This window comes from Ranitomeya variabilis, chromosome 8 (assembly GCF_051348905.1).
Source record: "Ranitomeya variabilis isolate aRanVar5 chromosome 8, aRanVar5.hap1, whole genome shotgun sequence".
NCBI classification, from domain to species: domain Eukaryota; kingdom Metazoa; phylum Chordata; class Amphibia; order Anura; family Dendrobatidae; genus Ranitomeya; species Ranitomeya variabilis.
In genome coordinates, this window is record NC_135239.1 from 205,200,067 (window position 1) to 205,218,416 (window position 18,350).

Consider the following 18,350-nt stretch of genomic DNA (forward strand, 5'->3'; position numbering starts at 1 on the left):
TATTTGGGACAGGACACGGCACAACGTCATTCTGCTCCATCTCTTACTTCTTAACATTCAGCTTGTGCCAGATATTGTATGACGTCACTCAGAGGTGTAATTTGAAAGCTTTGGGACCTCCCCCCCCAAAAAAAAAAAATTGTATTGGAGCCCCCCACCTGTTATGTGCCACTTATAATATTGCACAATAAGGAATAACGTAGGTCCCATCTATTGCAAGAATGGGGCGCCGCTGCACCCCACAGCTCCAGTCATTGTCTACAGCTCTGCGGAGATCGCCAGGTACAAGGCAGGGGAAGGTCTGTGCGTCACAATCTTATCTTGGGGACCAAAGCTCCTCATGCTCTCACTGGTTTCAGGACACTTAATCCCTGTTGTTTTGTCCTTCTGTCTTTCCGGGAATCTAGGACCCTGATTACTATATATTTTGGCCTTAGATGAGGTCATTCACAATCTATTCCCAGAAAGTCAATCCCTCTTTATTGTTTCCCCCATTGTCTTGTCTTTTAAGAGTCACCTCCCCTGTTTGTATTTGTAGATTTATATCATTGAGCTGTGAGATGAATAAAAGTCTGAGTTTCACCAGGATTGTTTACTATAGAGATCTGTTCTTGATCAAAGACGTACAACATCAATATCTACATGGTCTCTTCATTCTCTCCCCATTTGTTTTCAGGGTCAGTGGGTGACCCGAAGGTCGGCCCCCCACTGATCATAAAGTGATCACATATCCTAGCGATATACTATAATTCCGGAGAAAACTTCTCAGTAAATTCTTCTCTTTTGAGACTTTGCTGCAATTTAATAGTGCATGGAGAATGGGGATACATGGAGAGACAGCGAAGGGGGCTGCCTATGGCCCCCATACACACCGAATGTATTCATTTAATGGCCTTCAGCACGATCTCGAGCCATAGCGACTTGATGGATAAACTCTCTGTAGGAAGATCAATCTCGTGCAAGCCTAGATAAGTCAACCAGGGTCTTGATTATATCAAGCCATCAGGATGCTCATCTTCCTCTTCGCCTTGTTCCATCTATTCTTCCGACCATGATGTCCTTCTCCAGTGATTGCTCTCTTCGTATGATGTGTCCACAGTAGACAAGTCGAGGCTTGCTGATTCTTGCTCCGAGTGACATGTATGGCTTGATTTGTTCCAAAATTGTGTTGCTTGTCCTTCTTGTCATCCATGGTATTGATAACATCCTTCTCCAGCACCACATTTCGAAAGATGCTGATTCTTCTTCGGTCTTGATTCTTTATCGTCCAGGTTTGACATCCATATGTTACTACCGAAAAGATCGTATCTTTGCTGTCAATTAAATATTCCTTGATTTGAAGACCCTGTCCAGTGACTTCATTGTTGATTTGAAGACCCTGTCCAGTGACTTCACTGTTGATTTGAAGACCCTGTCCAGTGACTTCATTGTTGATTTGAAGATCCTGTCTAGTGACTTCACTGTTGATTTGAAGACCCTGTCCAGTGACTTCACTGTTGATTTGAAGACCCTGTCCAGTGACTTCATTGTTGATTTGAAGACCCTGTCTAGTGACTTCACTGTTGATTTGAAGACCCTGTCCAGTGACTTCACTGTTGATTTGAAGACCCTGTCCAGTGACTTCACTGTTGATTTGAAGACCCTGTCCAGTGACTTCATTGTTGATTTGCCTATTCTCCTATTGACTTCCGGTGTTACAGCACACACCGGATTACAGTAGTCCAAAGCGGACCCTCTATTGTCCAAAGGGGCCATCTCGCTCTCCTCCACCTTATGGTGTAGTGTGAGATAAGGACCAGGAGGATAACATTCAATTACCGATCTTTTGGCAGGAAGATAAATTGCAACCAGATGACTGTGGCAGAGGTTTACCCCACTCTCCCCATAGGGAACACAGAAATAATTGGCTAAGCGGAGTGTTCCGGTGTAGGAAGGAATCAAAACAGATAGCCGCCATCTGATCGATTGGTTAGCCGAGAGTTATCTAATGTGTATAGCTAGCTTTAGGGGTTTTTTAGGGGAGATAAATTGCCACCATTTTTTCGGACGGGAGGGGATCAAAAGTCACTTCCCTATTTTACAAGGGAAACAAAAAAAATGCTTATCTTGTAAAGTTTTATTGTATTTTGTTTTCTTGGTTCACCACACAGAATGGATAACTAGATACGTTTATGCATGCGGCAATATCAATTTTGTATGTACATGTTTTTCACCTTTTTTAGTCATTGTCTTGCTGAGGGTACAGGGCAAGTGAACATTTGTGTGTCTGGATCTTATCTTGGTGACCAGAGGGCCTGATACTCTCTCTGGTTTCTGGACACTTAATCCCTGTTGTCTTGTCCTTGTCTCTCTCTGAGAATTTATGACCCTGCTACTGTATATTTTGGCCTTAGATCAGGTCATTAGCAATCTATTCCCAGAAAGTCAATCTCTCTACTGTTTCCCCCATTGTCTTGTCTTTTAGGAATTATCTCCCGTTTGTCTTTAGAATAGGTAATTAGATGAACAAGTCAGATCAGGGCTTTACCACAATTGTTTACTAGAGATCTGTTGTTGATCAAAGACCATATCTAAATGGTCTCTCCATTTGTATTCAGGGCCGGTGGGTGACTCAAAGGTCGGCCCCCCCCACTGATCATAAAGTGATGACATAGCCTAGCGATATACTATAACTCCATGGGAAGGGAATATTTTTGTAGAATGGGTAATTGAGTGACTTCTTTAAGCCCCCTTCACACACAGCGTTGGTCACATGCCAACACAAGTACATATATCCTGGGCCTATGGGCAACCAAAGCTATGTACTGGCCCACAGTGGTCTCCCTTAGTCCCTCAACAGCATCCTCTGCGAGTTTGACCATACTACTGCTCACCCAACAATGATGCCCTCAGGACCATGCCCATAGCCCCATTAGTTTCCCAGAGCTAAACCGTAAGGCTGATGGTAAACTCCACATCAGCGTTTTCCACAGGCACCTTCTATCAGCCCCCAAACCACCAATGGTCATCGTCTGCTCTGTGACCCACGCTCCGGGCCCACTATGGTAAGTGGTACTAACTCTTTACTCCGAGGGTCACTCATTCGTTGGCAAATACCTCTTCTCCTTAGTTCCGCATAGACCCCCAACCAGTCTGAATAAACGCTTAGTCTATTTAAAGGTACATACAACTTTTAAAGACCACATATGCTGCCTATTTTCCGCTAGGTATCACTTCCAGGTCGTCTCCATCTCGTACAGATGGCGATCCCTTCGCAAGCCTCACTGGTGGTTATTTTCCAGGTTGTTGATGTCGGGGCACTGATGCATGTGTCCAGGAGATACTGTTCTTGCGCTCATGTTCTCAGAAATGTTGTTTGCTGGTTAATTATTGATATAAAAGGTGATGATTCCACACTTCCCGACAGGCGTAAATTATGGAAAACACAAATCTTCACATTCTCCCCCGTGGCTTGTTTTTTTGGGATTGTCTATTTTTGGCAACTGGTCGTTACTGGGCTACAAAGGATTTTTTTTTCAAAATTTCCAACTAATATCGGCGTTTGGGAAAACCAAAGTTCAATCTTGAACACCTAATAAATCTCATCTATGAAGTTCCAAAAGTTTGTACTGATTCATTTCTTAATACATCATCATAGAGGTAGATCTATTTTTCTGATAAACTGTATATCTGCACAGCATAGACGCAGAGGTCATCAATATCAGAATGGAGGGGGTCCGATACCCTGCACCCACACGGATCAGGCTCTGGACGTATGTGAATAGCGCTGATCACTGTCTAGTGGCTGCTCGTGGTACTGCATCTCGGCTTCTGAGCTGCAGCACCTGACAGTATCTGATACTAGGGATCTCCTAATTAAGGGTCATTAATATAGTAAGGCCGGGGGTCACACATCCGTCAATCCTCTTGTGCGAAAGAATCGGGCTGATTATGAAATGAAACAGCCAGCTCACCTATAGTTGGAAGTTGCAGGGAACTTCGTCCTGATGAGACGTGGATATATGAAGAGGAAAAAACAAACTTGATGTTCCACCTCCTTGTAATTAAAATATAAAAAATTAATTCCATATTGTTAAAAACATATAACATGCTCCAGGACCACACTATGGTGCATATGAGGAGATCGATCGAAACGCGTCGCTCTCTGTGGCGATCTTTATCAAAGCTAATACACCTCTAAATCATTTAAAACAACCAAGGACCAATCAAAATGTCAAAAACAAGTCACATGGTCTATGGTCCTGGTAAATACATACACGAAAAGAGACAAACATCCAACAACAGACAACAAACCTAAATAAACAAAATAATGAAATTATTTAAATATGTAGCATAAATAAATGAAATAATATTGTAATTAAATGTTAATAGTGAGACAGGATCTTGTCCCGTCTTGCGATAATTTGGAAACCTAGTACCCAGGTTGTAGATCCAACAGGCCACGGGTGAGCAAGTGTCGCCTGCTGTGTCCGCCCCGTGGTGGTGTATTGATCCGTTCTAACCCCCATACCTGGGAGGACGTAATGCTGCGTGAAACAGCTACAGAAAATCGCGTAACAAATCGCATGTCATTTTCAACTCGTTTGCGATTCATCGGACAACAATTTCAGTGCCTCAGACTCGTCTCTTAATGACTCATTGCAGTCTAACAGAAACAGGGATTACAGAGCAGCAAAAAACGCAAAAGGTGTGGCGGGCGCAAGCATAGAAAGCAATCCTGGCATGGTGACACGCCGCAAGAAAAATCACACAATGGGAGAATGGCAAATAGTGTTTTGAATTTATGATCCAAAACATTTACTAAGGATCAGTTGGAAGTTTTATCATATGGTTTGAAGCTCATAGATTGTAAGCTTGCGAGCAGGGCCCTCATTCCTACTGGTATCTGTTTTGAACTGTGATTTCTGTTATGCTGTAATGTCTATTGTCTGTATAAGTCCCCTCTATAAGTTGTAAAGCGCTGCGGAATATGTTGGCGCTATATAAATAAAATTATTATTATTTTATTTATTAATTATGTTCCGGATCAAAATTTGCCACAATTTTGGAACTAAACAAATTCATCCGTAATCTTACCATCAGAGAACATTTCTGGGTGGAACAACCTACTAGTTCTGTACCCATTCTACTACCCATTACATCCAATAAAAATGAGTTTCATAGATTGGATTTCCAATAACAAATTTCTCTCTTAACTTTACAGGAATTAATTTAAAGTGGTAACAAACCTGAAGACGTAAAAAAAACAGTCAAGTAATTTAAAGATCAAAAATCCATTCTCTTACCCAATCCAGTCCAGATCAGAATGTATGGACAGATTTCAAGAAACCGTAGAATGAGAGCTGAAATCATTGAAATATAACAGCGGTAAGAAGTTTACAAAAAGTAACTATTGGCATTACAAGAACTAAAAAATATGGCGGAGATTACCAAAAAACAAGCAGATTTTTTTGAGGTTTCACATCCTGTATTGCCCATATTGCATGGACTGTTCAAAACAAGAGTGTTTCACCCATGAGACCCATAGTCTTGGGAATAGGTTCTGCCAGTGAACACTTATGTGTAAAGCCTCCCAAAATTCCGCTTCTTTCTTGGTGAAGACTCCCACGGTTAATCCACTGTTCATAATTCTGTCCACTTTGGCTTTAAATGATAATGTGGGATTAGTTGACAATATTTTGTATGTTGAAAATTCATAAAACATTTCCTGTAATCCTCAGAGTTCACGATGACTATTACCCCCTTCCCTATCAGACATTTTGATAGTAATCTCCACCATATTTTTGACTAAAGCCAAATAGTTGCGGTACTTTGGCTCCCCAAACCATCACTGATTGTGGAAACTTCACACTAGACCTCCAGCAGCTTGGATTGTGGCCGCTCCACTCTTCTTCCTCCAGACTCTGGGACCTTAATTTCGATGAGTGATGGTTTGGGGGGCCATGTCATCTGCTGGTGTAGGTCCACTGTGTTTTATCAAGACCAAAGTCAGCGCAGCCGTCTACCAGGACATTTTAGAGCCCTTCATGCTTCCCTCTGCTGACAAGCTATTAGAAGATGGAAATTTCATTCTCCAGCAGGACTTGGCCCCTGTCCACACTGCTACAAGTACCAATACCTGGTGTAAAAACAACAGTATCACTGGGCTTGATTGGCAGCAAACTCGCCTGACCTTAACCCCATAGAGAATCTATGGAGTATTGTCAAGAGGAAGATGAGACACCAAACCCAACAATGCAGACGAGCTGAAGGTTGCTATCAAAGCCACCTGGGCTTCCATAACCTCTCAGCAGTGCCACAGGCTGATCGCCTCCATGCCACGCCGCATTGCTACAGGGATTGATGCAAAAGGAGCCCTGACCAAGTATTGAGTGCATTTACTGAACATACATTTCAGATTTTAAAATCATTTTTCAATCTGGTGTTATAAAGTATTCGAATTTACTGAGATAATGACTTTTGGGTTTTCATTGGCTGTAAGCCATAATCATCAACATTAACAGAAATAAACACGTGAAATAGATCACTCTGTGTGTAATGACCCTATGTAATATAGGAGTTTCACTTTTGTATTGAAGACCTGAAATAAATGCCCTTTTTGATGATATTCTAATTTTGTGATAAGCACCTGTATATGGTGGTAACTGCATGTACTGGCGCCCACCGGCCTTCCCATGACATGATTAACGGGGGCTGATGGGCTATCCTGGCATCTTTGGATCTACTGAAGACTCCTCATTCAAGTCATAACAATCGTGGTCACAAAGGGTGAAACCGCGATCGCATGGGAGGGCGGCCGCCTTCCTCAGATGCGCATCCACCTGAAATGCATTGAGGTGCAGAGACCCACCGGCTCCCTGCACTGCAATACACACCGCCAGCCAATCAGAGGACAGAAACAGACGTTGACGTGCCTGCCACAGGGGAACATGGCAGTGACGTCATGCATCATGTTGGGCAAGCCGAAATCAGCTGCCTTCTCCTGCGTCGGCTATAGAAGAATTATTTATTTTTTTCTTAAAGGGGTTTCCAGGACTTTACAAAAAACAAAGAATGCACCTAAGCACTAACAGGCGGTAATTGCAGCTTACCTGCCTGTTGTGCACGGCGCCGTTCTTCTCCGGCACAGAGCAGTTATAGATCGCTCCTGCCACGGATTCAGAAGTCTCTGCTGACGTCACATCTACAGAGTGCAGGCTTCTTTTTCATTCTGCTCTGTTGACAGAGCGAGACTTCCGACCTAAGCCGGAGCACCACTACCTGATTGGAGGAACTGGCTGTCAATCAGAATGACGTTGGAAGTCACGTCCCGTCGAATCAGCAGAGGCTTCTGAATCCCCGGCAGGAGCAGTCTGTGACCGCTCTGTGCCAGGGAAGAACGGCGCCGCGCACAGCAAGCAGGAAACTTACAATCACCTGCCTGTTAGTGCTTAGGTACATTTTTTGCCTTTTATAAAGTCCAGGATTTACCTTTAATGTGCTGGAATGGAACTGGAAATGTTATTACTGGAAAGGGCGCAGGTTGAGGGACAATATACCAAGGGGACAAGGATGGGGGACATAGATACCAGGAAGGGGCCCAGGATGGGGGACATAGATACCAGGAAGGGGCCCAGGATGGGGGACATAGATACCAGGAAGGGGCCCAGGATGGGGATATAGACACCAGGAAGGGGCCCAGGATGGGGATAGACACCAGGAAGGGGCCCAGGATGGGGGACATAGATACCAGGAAGGGGCCCAGGATGGGGATATAGACACCAGGAAGGGGCCCAGGATGGGGATATAGACACCAGGAAGGGGGACATAGATACCAGGAAGGGGCCCAGGATGGGGGACATAGACACCAGGAAGGGGCCCAGGATGGAGGACATAGACACCAGGAAGGGGCCCAGGATGGGGGACATAGATACCAGGAAGGGGCCCAGGATGGAGGACATAGACACCAGGAAGGGGCCCAGGATGGGGATATAGACACCAGGATGGGGCCCAGGATGGGGACATAGATACCAGGAAGGGGCCCAGGATGGGGGACATAGACACCAGGAAGGGGCCCAGGATGTGGATATAGACACCAGGAAGGGGCCCAGGATGGGGGGAAAAGACACCAGGAAGGGGCCCAGGATGGGGGACATAGACACCAGGAAGGGGCCCAGGATGGGGGACATAGACATCAGGAAGGGGCCCAGGATGTGGATATAGACACCAGGAAGGGGCCCAGGATGGGGGGAAAAGACACCAGGAAGGGGCCCAGGATGGGGGACATAGACACCAGGAAGGGGCCCAGGATGGAGGACATAGACACCAGGAAGGGGCCCAGGATGGGGGACATAGACACCAGGAAGGGGCCCAGGATGGGGATATAGACACCAGGAAGGGGCCCAGGATGGGGGACATAGACACTAGGAAGGGGCCCAGGATGGGGGACATAGATACCAGGAAGGGGCCCAGGATGGGGGACATAGACACTAGGAAGGGGCCCAGGATGGGGGACATAGATACCAGGAAGGGGCCCAGGATGGGGGACATAAGACACCAGGAAGGGGCCCAGGATGGGGGACATAGACACCAGGAAGGGGCCCAGGATGGGAGACAGACACCAGGAAGGGGCCCAGGATGGGGATATAGACACCAGGAAGGGGCCCAGGATGGGGATATAGACACCAGGAAGGGGCCCAGGATGGGGGACATAGACACCAGGAAGGGACCCAGGATGGGGACATAAACACCAGGAAGGGGGGCCCAGGATGGGGATATAAACACCAGGAAGGGGCCCAGGATGGGGACATAGATACCAGGAAGGGGCCCAGGATGGGGGCCCCATACATCTGGCCAACATGCAGGTGGGGGCTCATGTCTAAATTTTGCACCGGGGCCCATCAGACTTTGGTTATTACACTGTCATCTTGGTTCTCCTTTTACATCTGGCCTAGTTCGAGTGTAAAAAAGAAAAATTAAGTTCTGGGTCTCAGACATAACAATTTTTGGCAACACAAAGAGACTTGTATCTTTTCTCACCGCCACCAGGATAATAAGCAGGGGGTGAAGGAGCGTGATGGCGCTAGTACAAAAGCAGACAGGAGGGTCGGACTGAAGGAGGGCGCCATGTCTCCGGCTGCTGCAGCGCAGCGATGGAGAACCAGGGGGAAGAGACGGCAATCCGAGGAAAATGAAAGTCAATCATTCTTTAATCTGCATTAAAACGACAAACAAGGGATGTAAAACCGACTCGTTTCTGGTGTAACCATGATAAGGATGAGCGACTCGCCAGAAACGCGGTGGTCTTTACCGCAGATTGCCATCTCTTCAAGATCTACAGTCTCAGTGTCACCTTATTGTACAAAAAAAAACTGATCCTGCAAAAATAAAGCCCAGACCACACTCGCCAGATCTGCAGTAGTTTCACCATTTCATAGTATATCGCATTCTCCCATTTACTAAAATAACAATCCTTTCTCTGGCCAATTACAAGTCACGCAGTAGATCTCCAGAACGTTAATGTATTTTATTCTTATTTCCCGGCCTTCCAGCCGCCACATGGCGCAGAGCAGCAGCAGCTCCATCACCCACGTGTGCGCAGCGCGGTCCTGCTGCTGCTCACTGTCCGTCTGATGCAACTCAGGACACGCCTACTTCACTATCATCCTGGCAAATCATTGGTAAACCCCCTATGCAGTGAGCACCCGCGCACCACCATTGGTCAGTTCATCCTTCAATCTCTTGTATTCTATTGGCCCGTGGCCCGTGCTTGCACGCGATTGGTGGCTTTGCCCTCTCTCTTACTTTCTCCCGGTTCCAAGATGGCGGCCGACACGGTGTCTCTGTTCACGTCTATCGGTCTTAGTGAGCAGAAAGCGAAGGAGACCCTGAAGAATGAGGCGCTCAGCGCGGTGCTGCGGGAAGCCGTGCTCCAGGTATGAGCGGCTCGGGCTGTGTTATATTCTGTCATTAGTTCCCCTCATTTCCTCCTGACACGCGCTCACCTCTTCCGGTTACAGACTAGCACTAGAAAAACCGAAACCCAAAATGCCGATGATCCGGCAAGCGCCATAATCTGCCAATTCAGATGTGTGTACAGCTCCTATGCAGACCTATGTGTCTCCATGGTTACAGCATGCAAACGGTCCCAGATTCTGCATTGTTGTCTGAGTCTGCAGCCATTGCAGAAATACAATTCCCAGGAAGACGATTGTGGTTTGTACATGCTGGGAGTTGTAGTTCTCATGGGTTTGACTGTATATATGGAGCAGATGGATGACGGTGTAATTTTACATTACTCTGCAGCAGAGCTGCGTACCCCTGAGTGTTTCACTTCTGCTTTCGACCATTCCTCTGTTGCTTCATGTGGCACTTTGCTCTGTCTGTTGCAATAATGAGCAGCCTTGCATCAGGTGGGCACGCTCTGTCCTCCGGCCTTGCATCAGGTGGGTCACGCTCTGTCCTCCGGCCTTGCATCAGGTGGGCACGCTCTGTCCTCCGGCCTTGCATCAGGTGGGTCACGCTCTGTCCTCCGGCCTTGCATCAGGTGGGCACGCTCTGTCCTCCGGCCTTGCATCAGGTGGGCACGCTCTGTCCTCCGGCCTTGCATCAGGTGGGCACGCTCTGTCCTCCGGCCTTGCATCAGGTGGGTCACGCTCTGTCCTCCGGCCTTGCATCAGGTGGGTCACGCTCTGTCCTCCGGCCTTGCATCAGGTGGGGCACGCTCTGTCCTCCGGCCTTGCATCAGGTGGGTCACGCTCTGTCCTCCGGCCTTGCATCAGGTGGGCACGCTCTGTCCTCCGGCCTTGCATCAGGTGGGTCACGCTCTGTCCTCCGGCCTTGCGTCAGGTGGGGCACGCTCTGTCCTCCGGCCTTGCATCAGGTGGGCACGCTCTGTCCTCCGGCCTTGCATCAGGTGGGGCACGCTCTGTCCTCCGGCCTTGCGTCAGGTGGGGCACGCTCTGTCCTCCCGGCCTTGCATCAGGTGGGCACGCTCTGTCCTCCCGGCCTTGCATCAGGTGGGCACGCTCTGTCCTCCCGGCCTTGCATCAGGTGGGCACGCTCTGTCCTCCCGGCCTTGCATCAGGTGGGCACGCTCTGTCCTCCGGCCTTGCATCAGGTGGGTCACGCTCTGTCCTCCGGCCTTGCATCAGGTGGGCACGCTCTGTCCTCCGGCCTTGCATCAGGTGGGTCACGCTCTGTCCTCCGGCCTTGCATCAGGTGGGCACGCTCTGTCCTCCGGCCTTGCATCAGGTGGGGCACGCTCTGTCCTCCGGCCTTGCATCAGGTGGGCACGCTCTGTCCTCCGGCCTTGCATCAGGTGGGGCACGCTCTGTCCTCCGGCCTTGCATCAGGTGGGGCACGCTCTGTCCTCCCGGCCTTGCATCAGGTGGGCACGCTCTGTCCTCCCGGCCTTGCATCAGGTGGGCACGCTCTGTCCTCCCGGCCTTGCATCAGGTGGGCACGCTCTGTCCTCCCGGCCTTGCATCAGGTGGGCACGCTCTGTCCTCCCGGCCTTGCATCAGGTGGGCACGCTCTGTCCTCCGGCCTTGCATCAGGTGGGCACGCTCTGTCCTCCGGCCTTGCGGCAGATGGGGCACGCTCTGCCCTCCCGACCTTGCGGGAGGTGGGGCACGCTCTGTCCTCCAGCCTTGTATCTGGTGGGGCACGCTCTGTCCTCCCGGCCTTGCGGCAGGTGGGGCACGCTCTGCCCTCGCGGCAGGTGGGGCACGCTCTGCCCTCGCGGCAGGTGGGGCACGCTCTGCCCTCGCGGCAGGTGGGGCACGCTCTGCCCTCGCGGCAGGTGGGGCACGCTCTGTCCTCCGGCCTTGCATCAGGTGGGGTACGCTCTGTCCTCTGGCCTTGCATCAGGTGGGGCACGCTCTGCCCTCCCGGCCTTGCGTCAGGTGGGGCACTTAAAGAGGTTTTCTACTTTTAAGAAAGTGGACTCCAAAATAACAAATGGGGCAGGAATCCTCCTCCCCAGGTCCAGTGCTGAGTCTCTGTGGGGATCTCGGTGTTTTGGCTGCAGCACTGACATCACATGGAGTTGGATGAATTTGAGTGAAATTGAAGGCTAATCGAATTGTACAGAGATCCAGAATGCGGATTTGTTGTACTTCTCTCCTTGTGAACTCAGCAAAATCCTGGCCGCCATTTGAAAATAAAAAGTAAAACTAATACTCGCCTCGCCGCTCATCTGTCTGGTCCTCTTCTTTCCACTCCTGTGCGGTACATCTCCAGCCTCGACACTATAGGCCAGGGCTTCCAGTTATGACCAGGCCTCAAAGGTCACTGTTTGTCGTGACATACGTCATGATATCACAACTCCACAACCTTATAACGTACGGGGATATTCGAGGTCTGGTTGCAGCTGGAAGTCTCGGCCTATAGCGAGGAAACCAAAGATGTGGTGTCAGGGGGTCGACCGGCGAGGGGAGCATTAGATCTTATTACATCCTACGTTATCTGCTTGGGGTCTAAAAATATTGTAATAAAGAACATTCAGTTAGAGAACATTTTTGCTGTTATTTGAGTGTCCCAGGAAAATTGAGGGAAATTGGATCTCACCAGATCCGCTCATGTCTAGTCGACAGCGCTGCAGCCAATCGCTGAGCTCAGCGGCTCTGTCCAAGTTGACATGATGAGCCGCTGATTTGCTGCAGTGCTGTCGACTTTGCAGCCAATATCAGACACTGGGAGCAGCAGTGGAGACTCAGACTGGACCTGGGGCGGGGGAGTGAAGTTCAGTAAGTTTTATTTAATGGCAGATTGCAGATGGAGGTTTTCCAAAATTAGAGAATCTTTTTAAAGTTGTGGAACAATTACTCCCAACTTCCCCGGAGAGCCTCCGATTTCATGACTCCTGTCGCAGGTCCTGTAAATTCTCAGTGCCCTGTCAATGAATCGTGATCTGGAATCCGTGAGCCGGGACCAGAAATGGTCTGAAGAACAGCGGGATCAGCCCTGAATGAATGTGGCCCCTTGCGGTTGGAATGATTGGAGTGACTGGACTCTCCCAGTGTTGACTGGGAACTTGCTGATTGGGGTTGAGAGTCGATATTCGTTTTCGGGGCCTTACGAGTAGCACATCTCTGCAGGATCAGTCCATACAAGTGTTTAGTTTGTTGTCTGTAACTATGGCGACGCATAGACCTGTATCTAAGCTGTGTACTGGATTAATCAATTTGACCAAACGCCTGAGCTAAAGGTGAGGGGCGTTGCGGCTGGGGTGTAGGTTCGGCTGCTGCAGAACTGGTTCTGCAACCTGCGGCCCCTGCTGTCGGTGCGTTGTGTAATATAATTAGGTCTGACGACACAACATGCGGGTGAACCGGGATTTACGTTTCCAGAACTTGGTCACCGCTCTGTATGACACGGACACCTTCCATCTATATGATGTGGAGGCCAGAGATATCGGCCCTGCTCCCATGTCTTGGGGCCACGTGTCCTGAGAATCCAGCCAGTGTTAGGGCAGAGGGTAGCTGCACGGGACCCCCACTTACCAGGAAAAATGGTTATTAATGGGTTATGGAGGATTAGGAAAAACATGGCTGCTTACTTCCAGAGACAGTGCCTCCCTGGTTTGCAGGTTGTGTTTCATATGGGAGAAAAGTATCCGTGTGTTTATAATCCTGGTAAACCCTTAAAAATTCTCTGCAATTGGAAGGTTTAGTAGTAGGCGACCATTGGAGGGGCTATCCCTGGCCTTATGGGGGGGCACTGGTGTTGGCACATGCCGGCCTCTCGCCAGGTATTTTGCATGCTTTCTGCTTTAATATGACAGTTGCACAGTACTTTTGCAAGTGGCCCACAAATGCCAACTCTGCAGTGCCCCTGTACCCCGAAGTGTAAATAGCCTGAAGACCCCTCAATGGTGCATCTGGCTCCCAGCACACAATAGGAGTGAAGGAATTCGTTGGTTGGTACTGTTGTGACGCTCGCAGGGGAATTGCAAAAATGTTCGCGTCCAGTCGCATCACCAAAGCGAGAACATAAAGACCTTCCAGTAAATGACGTCTGTCGCTTCGGGGATTGTTCTGCTTTTAGCCTGATGACATGTCGCTTCCTTCTACTGGTGAAATATTGAATGGGTTAGCAAAACATGGCCATTTTATTCCAAATAACAGCGCCTCCTTTGTGCATGGGTTGTGAATGGTATTATTTGGCACCTTTGACTTCAGCGGAGCAGAGCTGTAATATCAGACACAACCCAAGGACCGGGGGTGGCACTGGTTCTGCTAAAATGGCAGCCATGTTTTCTCAACCCCTTAAATTTGTCAGATCAAGTGACTGCTGGCCAATCACTGCCCAGACTCGTCCAATGATTATAATGCATGCTCGTATAATTTGGGACATGTTCTCAGGTGTCCCCCTCCATCGCCCCCGATCCTGTAATAATCCATCAGTGGGGCCCGTCCTCCCTTGTAGGGTCCGTTTGGACATTCTGTATCACTACACACTACATAAATGAGCAGAGTTGGTTGTGTAATACTGTAGGACCCCCTCTTCTCCAAAGTGGGGGGACAGGGAGTGCAGTTATCGTGAGATCCATCATCTGCAGGAGATGTGATACTTACAGGCCACAGTCCTGGAGGTTTCACCACGCCAGAATTTTACAGAACCGGTTTAGTTAATGATGGGTAATTTCCTTTCCGCTCCCGTTCCTGTCTCACATGCACAAAGAAAAAAATTCACGTGTGCGTCATGCAGCCTGAATGTGGAAATCCTCGCTGTATGTTCCCTAGTGTCCCCGCTGCCATGTAACTGCACCACATCACCGATCGTGGCCCCGGGGCAGCTCCATGGTGGCTTACTGAAGCACAGCGGTATCACAAGGCTCCGGTCGGGACGTTCCTTGTCTGGTTATGTGATCGGGTCTGTGCCCCTTCATCTGCCCAAGGGATCAGTAGCCTCCTCAGTATACGGGTACACTGGGTATAGTTCAGATTCCCATCAATCTCAGGAGGATTTATTTCTACATGGTTGTGTAGCATCGGTTTTCTTATTGCTCCGGCTGCGGCGTTCAATCACCAGCGCAAAACCAGAGCCGTCCAGTGACGTCAGCGGCACACGGCAAACTATTCCCAACATGTCAGGGGGACGATTCTCTGGTTACAGCCCCCTCTACACAGAATTAACCCTTACACAGCTGCACAAAATACTAGAAATCCATCTGGCTTCAGTGTAGGTCGTGGGTGAAGACCACCATGGAGTATCACTCAGAAGTCATGGTGCTCTGAATGGTACATAAAGCAATGCATCCTGCTACTCCGGTAAAGGTGATGTTTTCTTGACCAATACGGACCCTTTCTTGATTTTTAGGCCCAGGCTGTGTTGGGACAATCCATCGACAAAGTCATCGGTACTCTCATTTACAATGTGTCCACTCGCCTCAAGGACACCAGGAGACTGGGGTTTCTTGTCGGATACGTCATCAATAAGAAAATCTCCACTGATCTGCAGCTGAATGGTAATTCTCCTGTATGTTAAATACATGGTGGGTCTGTGGCGGCCTTACAATGGGCACGACGTGCTGGTAAACTGCAAGCGCCTGTAATCCAGTGTGCCAAAAGTGTATTGACGTTGCTCAATAATTTGCTGATACTTGGGGACATAAATATGCCAACTAGTAGGTGGTGTAAAAGCGATAGAAAATGATGTATCCTCCAGCAGTAACCACCTTGATAAATCTGGTGTAATTGAACCACTTCCAGATGTCACCACAAAAGTTGAATGCAGGGTATGGAGCGGGCGCAGGGTATGGAGCGGGCGCAGGGTATGGAGCGGGCGCAGGGTATGGAGCGGGCGCAGGGTATGGAGCGGGCTCAGGAGAGCAGTAATCACTGCTTGCTCTGATCCCAGTTTTAGGTGTCATCCAACCTCGTCCTTCCACCCCCATTTTTATATTTAAAAAAAAAAAAATGAAGTCTGATCTCTCAGTAAAAAAAAAAATATCTTTATGGTAAACACTGTACAAATATTTAAAACAAAAAACACAATCGAAAAAGAATTGCTGTTTTTTTTTCTTTTTAAATTTACTGTAAACTACCGTACTTCTTTTTTTCTTTAAATACAAAGTTGGAATGTCAATTTATTTTCTCTTTTTCACCTCATTTTTCATGTTTTTTTTTTTTTTTTTGTACATTTATAAGGATGAATGGACAGTGTTGCTGAAAACGACAAATCATCCCACAAAAGTACTGGCCGTCTTATGTTATATAGATGGAAAAATAAAAAGGTTTTGGCTTTTGGAAGAAGGGAGGGAAAGGGAAACATTGTCTAGTCTTTACTGTCTAAGGCTACGTTCACATTTGCGGCCAGCGCCGCAGCGTCGGGCGCCGCAGCGGCGCCGCATGCGTCATGCGCCCCTATATTTAACATGGGGGCGCATGGACATGCGGCGCACTTGCGTTTTGCGCCGCATGCGTCGCTGCGGCGCCCGCGTCGGGGCGCAGAGGACGCAGCAAGTTGCATTTTTGCTGCGTCCAAATTCAATGAAAAAAACGACGCATGCGGCGCAAAACGCAGCGTTGTGCATGCGTTTTGCTGCGTTTTTGTTTGCGTTGTGCGCTGCGGCGCCGACGCTGCGGCGCACAACGCAAATGTGAACGTAGCCTAAATGTTAGACCGTTTTTGGCTGTTTTTTTGGTTTTGCTCAATGCCTCTTTTGTCCACTGGTTGCACTCTGCGATGTTACAGGGGGTCTCTGGCTCCGCTCACGTCCACACTTGGAGGTGATCGGCTCTGTCGTTTGCACCTGCTACATTCATTAGGATGCTCGATCCCGCCAGAACGTGCTCACAGCCTGGTAAATGTCATTAGCGTCACTAACCTCCAGGGGCGGAAGTGAGAAGTGCCAGAGAACCCTTTTTTAAGAAGTCTCTGCCCAATCTATTTGCTTTCCATGCTCCTGACTTTTGTGTAGGTTCATCTCAGGATACTCATGATTCCTTTTCTTTTTGTCCTCTGAGATTTAAAAAAAAAAAAAAAATTTTAAAAAATCTCCGAAAACATTTTATTAAACCTCTAGTGTGATAAAAATTAAATTGGGCCCAGATAGGATGACGACGTGTGCTCATCCAGCTCCCTGTCCTCCTAATTTAATTACCTGCACATCTCATTCTCCCCTGGGCAGTAGTTTGCTCTATGTTTTTCTTGTCAATTTTGTACCAACATCTTATCCCCCTCCTTCCTTCTGTTCCTTCATGATCTCCAGCCGCCTTGGAATATGTGAAGGGTCATCCCGTGGACCCCATCGATAATACTGATTTTGAACGAGAATGTGGAGTCGGGGTTACTGTGACACCAGAGCAGATAGAAGAAGCTGTGAGTAATTTCATGATCTGGCTTTCTGCAAGAAAAATGAGTTCAACGTAAATCTGTTACATGTCTTACCCTGTATTATACTCCAGAGCTGCACTCACTATTCTGCTGGTGCAGTCACTGTGTACATACATTACATTACTGATCCTGAGTTACCTCCTGTATTATACTCCAGAGCTGCACTCACTATTCTGCTGGTGCAGTCACTGTGTACATACATTACATTACTGATCTTGAGTAACATCTTGCATTATTCTCCAGAGCTGCACTCACTATTCTGCTGGTGCAGTCACTGTGTACATACATTACATTACTGATCCTGAGTTACATCCTGTATTATACCCCAGAGCTGCACTCCATATTCTGCTGGTGCAGTCACTGTGTACATACATTACATTACTGATCCTGAGTTACATCCTGTATTATACCCCAGAGCTGCACTCTCTATTCTGCTGGTGCAGTCACTGTGTACATACATTACATTACTGATCCTGAGTTACCTCCTGTATTATACTCCAGAGCTGCACTCACTATTCTGCTGGTGCAGTCACTGTGTACATACATTACATTACTGATCCTGAGTTAAATCCTGTATTATACCCCAGAGCTGCACTCACTATTCTGCTGGTGCAGTCACTGTGTACATACATTACATTACTGATCTTGAGTAACATCTTGCATTATTCTCCAGAGCTGCACTCACTATTCTGCTGGTGCAGTCTGTGTACATACAGGATGTAACTCAGGATCAGTAATGTAATGTATGTACACAGTGACTGCACCAGCAGAATAGTGAGTGCAGCTCTGGAGTATAATACAGGAGGTAACTCAGGATCAGTAATGTAATGTATTATACTCCAGAGCTGCACTCACTATTCTGCTAGTGCGGTCACTGTGTACATACATTACATTACTGATCCTGAGTTAAATCCTGTATTATACCCCAGAGCTGCACTCTCTATTCTGCTGGTGCAGTCACTGTGTACATACATTACATTACTGATCCTGAGTTACCTCCTGTATTATACTCCAGAGCTGCACTCACT

At 48.1% G+C, this 18,350-nt stretch overlaps 1 protein-coding gene across 1 annotated transcript in view; it reads left to right on the plus strand.

The window, feature by feature from the left end:
- Positions 1 to 9,758: 9,758 nt before the first annotated feature.
- Positions 9,759 to 18,350, plus strand: part of QARS1 (glutaminyl-tRNA synthetase 1) — a 49,614-nt gene continuing 41,022 nt past the window's right edge. Inside the window, exons 1-3 of the mRNA XM_077276462.1 lie at positions 9,759 to 9,914; positions 15,304 to 15,451; positions 17,198 to 17,307. Of these exons, the coding sequence (XP_077132577.1) occupies positions 9,801 to 9,914; positions 15,304 to 15,451; positions 17,198 to 17,307 (372 nt within the window). The 5' untranslated portion in view covers positions 9,759 to 9,800. The remainder of the gene's footprint in view (positions 9,915 to 15,303; positions 15,452 to 17,197; positions 17,308 to 18,350) is intronic.